Raw genomic sequence first — 13,647 nt, forward strand, 5'->3', positions numbered from 1 at the left:
AATAAAAATAACTGGTTCATAAGAGTCATTTGTTCGTGAATCAAATTCCACTATAATGTATTTATTTCAGTAAAAAGGATCTATTTGTATGAGTCTTTTGTTCTAGAAACACGTTTTCTTTCCATTACTTCCCATTACACTACCTTTTCATCCTATCACAATAAATTCAGGCTGCAAAAATGGGTGACATATACTGCATCTTATTTTGCCGCAGGACTGTAAAAGCGGTGAAGGAAACAGTACTGACATAGAAGATCGATCTTGGGTTTTTTATATAAAGAGCTTTTTAATGATTCATGTGATCAAGCTGTGATTGTAACCTAGTTTATGATCCAACATGCCGCTCTGTTTGCTCACTTTCTCTTGAGAATAAAAACACACACCACAAAACATCTTTCAATCATCTTTTCAATAACAATTTACTTATTCGAAGAATACATAGATAATTCCAAGACATTAATTTCACTAATGATCTGTAAAAGCAGTTTTAAACCAGTCTGCAATTTATTACACTTTATGATATTAGTGCACCGCATTTAAACCATAGTATCTAAAACAATACACTCATTTCATATTCAAAGGCAACAGTTAAATTATTTTGATTTATGAATTCAAAATCATGTAAACAATTCTGGAATGTCAGCATCTTCTTCAATATATGATGTTTGCATAAAGATGCATCTTCAGTAACCTGAATGGAATAGCACAATGATGAATTCAGTTCAATGCCAAGAAAAGCGTTCATTCAGAGTGCATTTATATTTATTTATACACTAATCGAATGGTTTTTGCAGCAAGGCAGCTCTGAAAAGAGGTAAACTGCATTTGCATTGATCTGCAAAAGGGCAAGACATATTCATCTCAAACATCATATGGATACAATTCTCACTAGAAAGGTCAGATGGTGCAATAAAGCCATAATGTGTGCATCTTCATTTTCTAGGAATTGCATTATTTTTCTCATCTCGTGTTGTACTTGTATAAAACAAAAATGAAAAATCGTTCTCAGTATAAAAGATTTGGCAATATAATTTTTTCTCCGTTAAAAGAAACCAAACGTGCTTTGGAGCAAATGTACTGATGACAGAGAAAAATATACTTCCATTATGGTTCTCTCTGGGTCAGTTGCTGAATGCTTGGAGATGTTCGTTTGGGGCGACGGTCTTTCTCTTTGGTGTTTTATTCTCTAAATATGAATCTTATTGGTGTCTGCAGGAATAAAAGCATCTTGGGTGGTCCCGTATACCTAAAAGCACCATGGGAGATTAGGAGCAGTCATCCTTTGCATTTCCTTCAGCGTCTGTCCTTTGAGAATGCAAGAACGACTCCCATACAGCCAAACACTGCAAGAAAACACAGATACACATATTTATATTAACTGCACGTGTGCACTGGCGTATCTAGCCTGAAAGACAAGCCTTTTTAATGCTTTTTGAATATAAGAAACAATTTATGGGACATGTCAGATTTTGTTGCTGATTTGAAATGTTATGTAATTGTGAGTTCGGCAGGCAGTTTTTCAGATTTCAGGATTCCCCCATTCAGATAGATAGGACTTGGTCTTGGATGCCCGAAATATATATATATATATATATATATATATATATATATATATATATATATATATATATATATATATATATATATATATATATATATATATATATATAATTATAAAATAATATAATTTAATTTATATAAACATAATTATATACACTGCTCAAAAAAAATTAAAGGAACACATCAGATCTCAATGGGGAAAAATATCATGCTGGATATCTATACTGATATGCACTGGGTAATGTTAGGAATGAAAGGACGCCACATCGTTTGATGGAAATAAAAATAATCAACCTACAGAGGACTGAATTCAAAGACACCCCGAAAATCAAAGTGAAAAAATGTTGCAGCAGGCTAGTCCATTTTCCTGAAATTTCATTACAGCAACTCAAAATGGTACTCAGTAGTTTGTATGGCCCCCACGTGCTCGTATGCATGCCTGACAACGTCAGGACATGCTCCTAATGAGACGACGGAAGGTGTCCTGGGGTATTTCCTCCCAGATCTGGACCAGGGCATCACTGAGCTCCTAGACAGTCTTACCCCCTTTCCACCAGCAAGAACCGGGTGCTAGTTCAGAGCTAGTGCTAGTGCCAGTTCGGTGTTGGTTCAACTGAGGAGCCTTCTAAGAACCAGTTTGCATTTCCACGGGCTAGAGAGTCAGCACAGAGGCAGGGTTTGTGTCACTGTATACGTCTCGTATTTCACAGCAAAGCTAGCGCTGTAGCGCCAAACACAAACACACCGAATTTGTTTGAGATGCATCGGCTTCTCAAGCGATCGGCGGCTGACATCAAAGCACCGCGAGAACGATCCCAAAGCACGAGGAGAAATGGCCCCGCACATCTGCGGCTTTCCGATGTCACCCGCCGATCGGTCCGCGCTGCTCTGATGCATCTCGAACAAGCCTTCCATCAACAATGGCGGACATTTCGCTACTATTGATGCTCATGGCTTTGCGAACCTACATCGGCATCCAAACACGGCTCGCCGTAATTCGTATATATAGACGGAGATTAAAATCGAGCTGCTATTAGCTCGATTAGCTGCTATTTCAAAAATGGCGGTCACAAGTTTCTTGTTGGTCACGGTAACCCCAGCCCCTGACGCAAGCGGCTCTTACTTCTAGCCCAGCAATGTTTTGGTGCAACTTACGAACCACTTTTCCTGGTTCGAAGCTGGTGCTTTGTGTGTCGAAAGAAACTGATTTGAAACTTGGCTCTGGCTCCGAACCAGCACTCAAACTGCCTTGGTGGAAAAGGGGTATCTGAGGTGCAACCTGGCAGTGTCGGATGGACCAAAACATAATGTACCAGAGGTGTTCTATTGGATTTAGGTCAGGTGAGCGTGGGGGCCATTCAGTAGTATCAATTCCTTCATCCTCCAGGAACTGCCTGCATGCTCTGGCCACATGAGGCCGGGCATTGTCGTGCACCAGAAGAAACCCAGGACCCACTGCACCAGTGTAGGGTCTGACAATGGGTCCAAGGATTTCATCCCGATACCTAATGGCAGTCAGGGTGCCATTGTCTAGCCTGTAGAGGTCTGTGCATCCCTCCATGGATATGCCTCCGCAGACCATCTCTGACCCACCACCAAACCGGTCATGCTGAACGATGTTACAAGCAGCATAACGTTCTTCACGGCTTCTCCAGACTCTTTCACGTCCGTCACATGTGCTCCGGGTGAACCTGGTCTCATCTGTGAAAAGCACAGGGCACCAGTGGCAGACCTGCCAATTCTGGTGTTCAATGGCAAATGCTGGGCAGTGAGAGGACATCACCCACTAGAGGACGTCGGGCCCTCAGGCCACCCTCATGAAGTCTGTTTCTGATTGTTTGGTCAGAGACATTCACACCAGTGGCCTGCTGGAGGTCATTTTTTTAGTGCTCTGGCAGTGCTCATCCTGTTCCTCCTTGCACAAAGGAGCAGACACCGGTCCTGCTGATGGGTTAAGGGCCTTCTACGGCCCGATCCAGCTCTCCTAGAGTAACTGCCTGTCTCCTGGAATCTCCTCCATGCTCTTGAGACTGTGTTGGGAGACACAGCAAACCTTCTGGCAATGGCATGTATTGATATGCCACCCTGGAGGAGTTGGATTGCCTGTGCAACCTCTGTAGGGTCCAGGTATCGCCTCATGCTACCAGTAGTGACACTGACCCTAGCCAAATGCAAAACTAGTGAAAAACAGTCAGAAAAGATGTGTTGGGAAAAAAATGTCAGTGGCCTCATCCTGCAAAACCATTCCTGTTTTGGTGGTGGTCTCATTGTTGCCCATCTAGTGCACCTGTTGTAAATTTCATTAACACCAAAGCAGCTGAAACTAATTAACAAGCTCCTCTCCTACTTAACTGACCAGATCAATATCCCAGGAGTTTAACTGACTTGATGCTATTCTCTGATTAAAAAGTGTTCCTTTCATTTTTTTGAGCAGTGTAGTTATATAGTATCTAGTTAATTATTAATAATTAATCTATTATTCTATATTAGATTTAAAAATTATATATTTTTAAATCTATTAATTTATTATTCTATAATAGATTTTAAAATTATATAATACATCTATAATATATATATTATTTTATACAATAAAAATATACTCAATATAAACTTTCCAAAGCAAATGGGAGTGATGCAACACTATCCTTATGCATCAATTTCTCACATCAGTAAAAACTCTCTGACTGCAGTGAAATAGATGGATGTTTAAACACTGTTAACCGTAAGGCCTGACAAGTGGCTGCCATTTGGTTTCCAATTTCATTCTGAAGCTGCGGTCGCTCCTCATCCCGAGTGCCATTTAGGTGTCACTTTCTAAGCCCTTGATAAATGTCTTCACAGGGACTCGTCAACCGCTGCCCAAGCCCCGAAACACCTCGACACACCTCGGCCCAAACCGCTCGAATGCCACTTGCAAGCATGTTTCATAGCAGAATCTCTGGAGGCGCGTTGACTGCGGCCGACTGGCTGTCAAAAGCAGTTAATCAATGTACTCCATCACCACAGGATTCAGACGTGACGTGACCTTGGTAAAAGACTTTAGACAGGCCATGTGTGAGGGCGCTGGACCACAGTCACCCTCCGAATCACACCAGGACACAGCTATATTTGTCTCAGTTCCAAGCAACCCAGTTTAGGGAAGCAGACATTTATATAACTCTAGTTCAAGATATTGATTAAGCACAGCAAATAAAACTACATGTCAAAGTTGAATGGGACAGATCTAATCGGGATTGGCACCACCAAATCCCGGCAGCTGGGTAAAAGGGCGATCACTCAAGAATTTAGTGTGCCATTTATTTGCAAGTTGATACGAAAGCATAAAGAATTGTTGTGTTTTGCTTGCTAAAGTTTGGAGAACTCTAAACTGTCCATTCATATTGGAAAAGTTTGGAAAACTGAGAAAAGCTTGAAGAAACCAACCTGCAAAACTACAGTACTGTGAGAAGTTTTAGGCACTTGTGTAAAAATGCTGTAAAGAGAGGATGCTTTCAAAAATAACGTCATAAATAGATTTTATTTACTTCTATTAACCAAATTAAATCAATATTTGGTGTGACCACCCTTTGCATTTAAAACAGCTTTTGTCCAGGTACACTTGTGCAGTTTTTTTTTTTTTAAGTTTGTCTCAGTTTCATCTGTTTCTTCATGTAATCACAGACAGATCAGATCTCCATGTGGAGCACCAGCTGACTCCTTGTGCATAAAAAAAATCTCACTGGATCAGGGCTGGACGATTATGATCTAAAATCAAAACCTAGATTAATTGAACATTTTACCTTGATTACAATTAATGATTATTTTATTTCTGTTTTTTTCCCCCCCACTCATAGTTCACTGACAAGGTTTGTACTGTAAGTATTAGGGATGGACATTTTTCCAAAATATTGTATTCGAATATTTGGGCTCGTAAAAAAACGAATATTCGAATATTCGTTTATGTAAATGACGTTAAACGAGAAGGACGTTTTTTTGTTTTTTTTTAATTCATGAAGATTTGTAACCATTTCTGAACAAGCTTACGATTAGGCAATATACACAACAAGCTTACGTTATATCTTAAACTTTTCTTTTAATTCAAAGCATAAACAATATGTGCAAACAAAAAAACAACAAAAGCATTTAAGCTCAAGCAGCACGAACGGGTAAAACGCTAATAAAGCAGACAGCGCCAGTTATTGTACAAAATGTATAATAGCCTACACTTGAGTCAGTACATGGTTATCATTTTCATATTGTTACACGTTGAGAAAAACGATAATATTCACATGCTCGGGTGAGAACGAGCTACGCTGGCAAACGTTGCAGAAACACAAAGATAACGATAATACATAACGGTATGCGTTTCTAACAGCAGCACTTTGTGTTTTCTGTTCGTAAATATATCTCCCTCAACGAAACTTAAAGGAAACATATGTCTCAAAATAATTTTGCTATCAGATAAGTTATCTTCTCGGCTCACTCAGCTGCTCTTACCTGTCGTGAATGCATTGATGGACATCTTTCTCATTCGATGTGTGTTTGGATTTTATGTGCTTTCTCAATATGGTGGTGATATTATGATAAATCGGTTTCATTTATTCATTTGATCAAAAGTAATTCCGTTGTGTAAGATCCATTTTCATTTAAGTAATTCCAAACTTTGCGAGGCAGACGACAACATTATGTGTCGATCAAATAAAAGAAACTTGTTAAACATGCTCCACAGCGCCACCCGGTGCATTTAGTTATAACTGCGAGTTTTAGTGCTTAGGATTTATCATGGATTCACTGCATTTACGGCCAGCAAAGCAACATAGTAAAATTCGAATAGCATTTTTATTTTTCGAATATTAATTGCAGATCGAATATTTTGGATATTCGACTATTTGTGCACACCCTTAGTAAATATGCTTGACTATTAAAAGGTGGGATATTTTTTCCTATTGAAAGAGTGATCCGACATAAAATAACTGCTGAAAGTGAGCTGTTATCTATGGTTCGAAACATTTCTTACAGATTTCTGCTCGTTGTAAATCAGATAAAGATAAATTAGCACAGTACCAGTACATAATGAGAGCGCATGTGTATTAGTTATACAGTCTCTCCATTAATTGTAAAGCTGTGGGTTGTAAATAGTTCCTTCAAAAGTAGAAAAATATATGCTAGAATAACTTTTCAGTTTCTGAGCTACTTTAGTGATAAATCACTGGACAGCGCTGACAACTAGTTTCTGCATTCCTCTCTGTGTACGCAATCTTCACGTTGTGCAGATACTGTTTGTATGATTGTTCGTGCCAGAATGCAGCTGCACGAGCGCAGTAGCTCGAAATAATATACATCCAAACGTCTAAAATCGCTTGAATGTCCAAACTGGAAAACCTTAAAACAAATACAACTGACAAAGTTTAGTGAAGACGCAAGGCTCACCGCTTGCACACCATCACTATGTGTTGAACCAGCCTTCACCTCCGTGTTGCTTTTATGCCACTGACCGGACGGGGCGGAGTTATGTGGCTACACACGCGGTAGTATGTTTTTAAGGGGGAAGTACTAACAGGATTAAAAAAACAAAATAACCGACATGGGAAAATTACGTCGGTAAGAGGTTCTGAATTTCGGTTTCGATTAATCGTCTAGCCCTACACTGGATTATTACAATTAATGGCAAAATGAAAGTTTAGAACTGATGTGAACTGATATTTCCTACTGACACAGTACAGCAAAAGATATAAATAACTGGCTTAAAACCTTTTCATTTATGCTCCGAATCTTCCTGAAGCAGTGTTTTGAAATCGGCCATCACTTTATAAGTCATTATTTATTTTTTTTTTTTGGTGCACCAAAAATATTCTTGTCGCTTTATAATATTAATATTGAACCACTGTACTCACATGAACTGATTTAAATATGTTTTTAGTACCTTTATGGATCTTGAGAGAGGAAATATCATTGGTGGCTATGCAGGCCTCACTGAGCCATCGGATTTCAAGAAAAAATATCTTAATTTGTGTTCCAAAGATTAACGAATGTTTTACGGGTGTGGAACGGCATGAGGGTTATAAATAACAGAATTTTCATTTTTGGGTGAACTAACCCTTTAAACTGTGTCCGAAAAAAGTAATCTTAATTATGTCAGATAACACTTAAGCAAAACATTGTCAGGTCAAAGTGTCTGAAAACTTTGATCAATTTTACTGGTAGTCCCAGTTTACTTGTATATGTCACAGTTTACTTTATTTTGCTATCCTCACTTACATAAAATGAATTATAGATTCCTGCACCCAATAGTAAAAAAATATCTATATTCGTGTCTGAATAATTTTTGGTTTGACTGTATATATATATAAAATTCGGTCATTTTTGGCTGAACCATCCCTTTAAAGTACATCGGTTGACTCTTCCAGTACAAATTATAATTACATTAAACAATTATAATAAAAGACATACATATATATATATATATATATATATATATATATATATATATATATATATATATATATATATATATATATATATATATATATATATATAAAAACACACACACACACACACACACATATCAGCACAACTTGGTCAAATAAGAATAAAAAAATATATGAAAAAGAAGTGATCACATTCAAAAGTGGAAAATGCATTTTTCTGATCTCAGCGAAGGATGACATGTAATTTTCCTGCAATTTTCCCATTTGTCGTGAGAAAATTACAGCTTTCCATAGAAATTTTGGAAGTACAAGAAAAAAAAAAAAAAGAGAAGAATAAAAGGTGGAGCACAACTAACTTTTAAGAATATGTTCTACAAGCCTCAGAATCAATGACAAAAGCCTTATTTGCAATGCACTGCACATAAGCATACACTAATAAAAACTATAATAAAGGCAAAATACATGTGGCCATTCCAGCAGTTTTTTGACAAAGACTGAGCATGTCAATACCCATTTCAGTAGTCTAGACAGTAAAGGGTTTGCTTTGCAACACGTCTCTGTCTGAAACATGGATACTGATGGTTTCAACCTCTGTAATGGGAGGGTCATTATCTTTCCACAAGCTCTGACGCTAAAGCCAAAAGTGTCGGTATCCAAGCAGCAATGCATGAATAATAGCATGCATCAACACAGACAAACCTGAGTCGTAACTGTGCAGATCAAACGGCAAACAACAGATTTAGGAGAAGCTACACAGTCGAGGGCTCGAGATGTGAATTGTGAAATGTCAGTTGCATCAGCTGTTGCTTCAACTCTGGTAACAAAGCAAACGTTTCTTCTGTCTGAAAATCCTGCAAAAGCTCTGTGCAGGTTGAATTATATGTAACATTTAATGACAGCTTCCTCATCTTTGCCATCATTTCAGCTACAGCCTTGTTGCTATGGCGTCTCCATGGCAATTCTCTGAAGTTGCCATGTTGCAGTACATGGCTGCTGTGTTTGTCTGTAATGTACGGCATGCAAATGCTGAACATCCACCCACACCAGCATGCAGTGCTTCTTATATCAGAGTTTGCATTGTTAGCATAATGTGTACAGAGATGTGAGGTCAAATGCAAACGTCTTCATGATAGGTTAAAACCAAGATGTGAAACTGAATAATAAATTAAAAGACACAGTAGTAATGTTGTTTAGACCTGGAAGCTACTATCAATTATTATATTAAATATATAAATTATATATAATTATAAAAGGTGTAATAATAATTAATTAAATAAATAAATGTATAATTATTATAATTTAAACAAAAAAATATACAATTTATTCATGTTCCACAAATGAAAAAGTCATACAAGTTTGGAAAGACACAAGGGTGAGTAAATGATGACAAAATTTTCATTTTTGGGTGAAGTAACCTTTAAAAGAATATTGGTTGACCCCTCCAGCAAAACTTGGTAAAATGAGGACATTTAGAGGTGGAAAATGCATTTGGCTTTTCTCAGCAGAGACTGGCATGTCGGCAATTGTCCCATTTGTCATAAGAAAACTACTTTAGCTGGGAGAACGGTAAATGTATAAGCGCCCAAAAGAACAAAATATTATTACAACAGTATAATTCATTCTAAACCTAAACTTATCCCAAAACCTACACATCACAGAAAACTTTCTGCATTTTTACATTTTCAAAAAACATAATTCAGGATGATTTATAAGCCGTTTTCCTTACAGGGACCAAAAAATAACTAAATGTTTACCAGGACTACACACACACACACACACACACACACACACACTTCACTAAACATTTACATCAATTATATTATGTGGGTAACCAAACTGTTTCTGGTCCCCATTGACTTCCATAGTATTTTTTTTTTTTTTCATACTATGGATGTCAATGGGGAACAGAAACGTTTTGGTTACCCACATTCTTCAAAATATCTTCTTTTAAGTTTCACAGAACAAATAAACTCATCCCTTTAAGGCTGGCGAAGTCCTCTTACACAAATGCATTTGCCCATTCGTGTACTCGTCTCTCTCTGTTTTTCTACCTCTTCTTACACCTTATGTTTTAGGTCTCTGTTTGATGCTGTCAGACTCTTCCTTCCACATTAAATAAAAATGCCTCTTTGCCTGGAGGTTACACATAAAAACATGCATGTGAGGAACAGGTTGTCTGCAGAGCCCTGTGAGCATGCAGTATTTATTTCCATTTCTTGTATTTTAGCTTTCAATTTCAGTTTAGTTCTTGTCAGTTTTAATGATGCATGTATAGCTTGATTGTGAAACCATATGATATATATATATATATATATATATATATATATATATATATATATATATATATATATATATATATATATATATATATATATATATATTTATATTTATTATTTGGTTGCCTAGCACCATATAACACACACACAAATAAAGAGTCAGGATTGTGCGATAAAGTCGGAGAAAAACGTCAGAATTGCGAGATAGAAACGCCAAAATTGCAAGATATAAACTTAGAATTGCAAGTTATAAAGTCTGAATTGTGAGATAAAAAATTGCAATTACCTTTTTAAAATTTCATTCTGAAAAAAAAAAAAAAAAGTCAGAACTGAAAAATACAAATTTGCAATTCTAACTTTCATCTTGCAATTCCGAGGTTATGTCGCAATTCTGACTTTTAATTCTCAGAAATTTGATAGACAAACTCAGAATGGCAAATTATAAAGTCAGAAATATGAGATATAAAGTTAGAACTGCGGGTTTATAAATCGCAATTCTGACATTTTTTCTCTGAATTCCATTTATTCCATGGCGGAAACAAGCTTCAAAAGCCCCTAAATGTCATGTACAAAACAAAACAAAAATCTGAGGTCAGGCCTGGGAAATTTATTTTCTAAATCAGACCTGAAATTACAAAAACATCTATGATTTTCTCCTGAAATTGATTTAGTTTTTGTTCCAATTGTAGTGCATGTAATTAGTTTTAGTCCAGTTTTTGTTCTTTTGCAAAGTTTCCCTGCTAGTTTGTGTCTTGGTAACTGTTTTTGTCTGTACTCAAAACTACTTTGAAACCATAGCTTGCCAAACTACTCATTTAAAGTAGTTTCCCTCAACACTGCAGTGAATGACAGTTTTTGCAGCACAGCTTATTTTTAAGTCTGTTTCCATCTTAAAAATCCCAGTGGATGTCTCCTCACCCTCTCCAGAGACATAACAGAGAGTTTGTTCTGTTCTCGCTATAAACGCATGCATCTGTTTCTGTCCAACAACAGGTTGGTCTCTAGAGCCTCTAAGGTCACAGCAGGTAACCAGAGATCACAACATCTCTAAAACACTTTTTTCCTTTGCTTCTCATTTTATGTTGTGCTGTTGAAAAATACCTTCAACTTTGAGGACATAATTTATTGTTTAAGACTGAAAAGCAAAGGAAAAGACCATTAAAAAAAAGAGATAAATTAAGCAGTGAACCGGCTTAAACACATCCAATCTAGTGAGCAATGTGAACATTTATAGACTTGGAGTGCAATTACTTGTCAGCGGGGATAAAAATGAGATACTACCACCCTCTGCTGGCACATATCCAATGAATGCAGGCAGATGGCTACATACATCCCTCTCAAATCTGTCAGAGGTTTGTCCAAGTCTTTTCCAAAGTGTCTTTACCACGTCACAGCTTTGAATGTTTATCTATCAGTTCTGAAATCTTCTCAATTAATCTCAATCACTCTTTTTAATCACTAATTTAATGCATGATCAAATTGAAAATAGTAATAGATAACCTCAAAAGTGGCTTATTTCTTTTATAAAATGGTGGCAACAATGTTACAATAAAAAGGCATCAACAAAAATGTATTGATGTATGGTTTGTAAGAAAAGGACAATATTTGTTCGAGATATAGCTATTTGAAAATGCAAAATGTTAAGAAAATTGCCTTTAAATTTTTTTTACAAATGAAGTCTTTAGCAATGCATATCCACTCACAAAAACACATTTTTGATATATTTACGGAAGAAAATTTATTAAAATATCTTCATGGAACATGATCTTTAGTTAATATCCTAATGATTTTTGGCATAATCGATAATTGACCCATACAATGTATTGTTGGCTATTGCTACAAACAAACCCGTGCGACTTATGACTGATTTTGCAAACATCTCACCTTTTCATAGTAGCTGACGTTCCTTTCCGCTGTATCGATGAAGGCTGATCGTAGGTCAGTTCTCATGACCTTCCGCCAGCGGGTCCAGTCGCTCTTGAGTGCATTATTCGCCCACTCCAGGCGGTCCTCCATCTTGTCCAGCTCATCTCTCATCTGAACACATAAGGATTGGTTGATTAGCATGGTCCAGTTAGCCTCTGCAGTATCAGTGTCATATGAAGTCCATCAGGTAGCCAAAAAATATCTTACTCTTTTGAAGACCATTCACAAGTAGCCAAGTACATACAAACATATACTGTGTATATATATATATACACACACACACACACACACACACACAGGTGCTGGTCATATAATTAGAATATCGTGAAAAAGTTAATTTTTTTTATTGTAAACTATTTTTAAAAATGAAATTCATATATTCTAGATTCCCTACATGTAAAGTAAAACATTTCAAATGTTTTTTTTTTTTTTTTTTTTTTTTTTTTAATTTTGATGATTAGAGCGTACAGCTCATGAAAGTCCAAAATCCAGTATCTCAAAATATTAGAATATTTCCTAAAATCAATCAAAAAATGGATTTTCAAAACAGAAAAGTTCTTTACAGTATGTTCATTTGTGCACTCAATACTTGGTCGGCAGCACATATTACAGCAAATGACTTGCTCCTAGCACAAATTACAGCATCAGTGAAGTGTGGCATGGAAGTGATCAGCCTGTGGCACTGCTGAGGCACTTTTGAGCCTTCAGATCATCTATATATTGTTGGATCGACTGTTTCTCATCTTTCTCTTGAAAATATCCAATAGATTCAGGGGTCAGGCATGTTGGCTGGCCAATAAAACACAGTAACATCATGGTCAGCAAACCACTTGGAAGTGGTTTTTGCACTGTGGGCAGGTGCTAAAGTCCTGCTGGAAAAGGAAATCAGCATCTCCATAAAGCTTGTCAGCAGATGGAAGCATAAAGTGCTCCAAAATCTCCTGGAAGGTGGCTGCATTGACTTTGCACTTGATAAAACACAATGGACCAACACCAGCAGATGTCACAGCCCCCCAAATCATTACTAACTTCAGAAACTTCAAGCAGCTTGGATTCTGTGCCTCTCCAGTCTTCCTTCAGACTCTGGGACCATGATTTCAACATGAAATGCAAAATTTACTTTTATCTGAAAAGAGGACTTTCAACCACTGTTCACTGTCCAGTTCTTTTTCTCCTTAGCCCAGGTAAGATGCTTCTGATGTTGTTTCTGTTTCAGAAGTGGCTTGGTAGTCCTTTTCCTGATGTCTAAGTGTGGTGACTCTTGATGCTCTGACTCCGGCTTCATTTGACTCATTTTGAAGCTCTCCCAAGTGTTTGAATCTGCTTTACTTGACAGTATTCTCAAGCTTGTGGTCATCCCTGTTGCTTGTGCACCTTTGCCTACCCAATTTCTTCCTTCTAGTCAACTTTGCATTTAATATGCTTTGATACATCACTCTGTAAACAGCCACCACATTCAGTAATGACCATCTGTGACC

The 13,647-nt window shown here is 37.0% G+C and overlaps 1 protein-coding gene across 3 annotated transcripts in view; it reads right to left on the minus strand.

Annotated features, from left to right (window-relative positions):
* Window positions 1-353: 353 nt before the first annotated feature.
* snx7 (sorting nexin 7) overlaps window positions 354-13,647 on the minus strand; it is a 31,071-nt gene continuing 17,777 nt past the window's right edge. The window contains exons 9-11 of one of the 3 annotated variants that reach the window (XM_067378537.1): window positions 12,128-12,280; window positions 1,247-1,343; window positions 354-691 (exon numbers count right to left, since the gene is read on the minus strand). In XM_067378537.1, coding sequence (XP_067234638.1) covers window positions 1,266-1,343; window positions 12,128-12,280 — 231 coding nt within the window. In that variant the 3' untranslated portion in view covers window positions 354-691; window positions 1,247-1,265. Of the gene's footprint in view, window positions 1,344-12,127; window positions 12,281-13,647 lie in introns of all 3 variants that reach the window. The other 2 variants (XM_067378536.1, XM_067378538.1) reach the window with 2 other exon arrangements.

The sequence above is a fragment of the Chanodichthys erythropterus genome, chromosome 23 (genome assembly GCF_024489055.1).
Source record: "Chanodichthys erythropterus isolate Z2021 chromosome 23, ASM2448905v1, whole genome shotgun sequence".
NCBI classification, from domain to species: Eukaryota; Metazoa; Chordata; class Actinopteri; order Cypriniformes; family Xenocyprididae; genus Chanodichthys; species Chanodichthys erythropterus.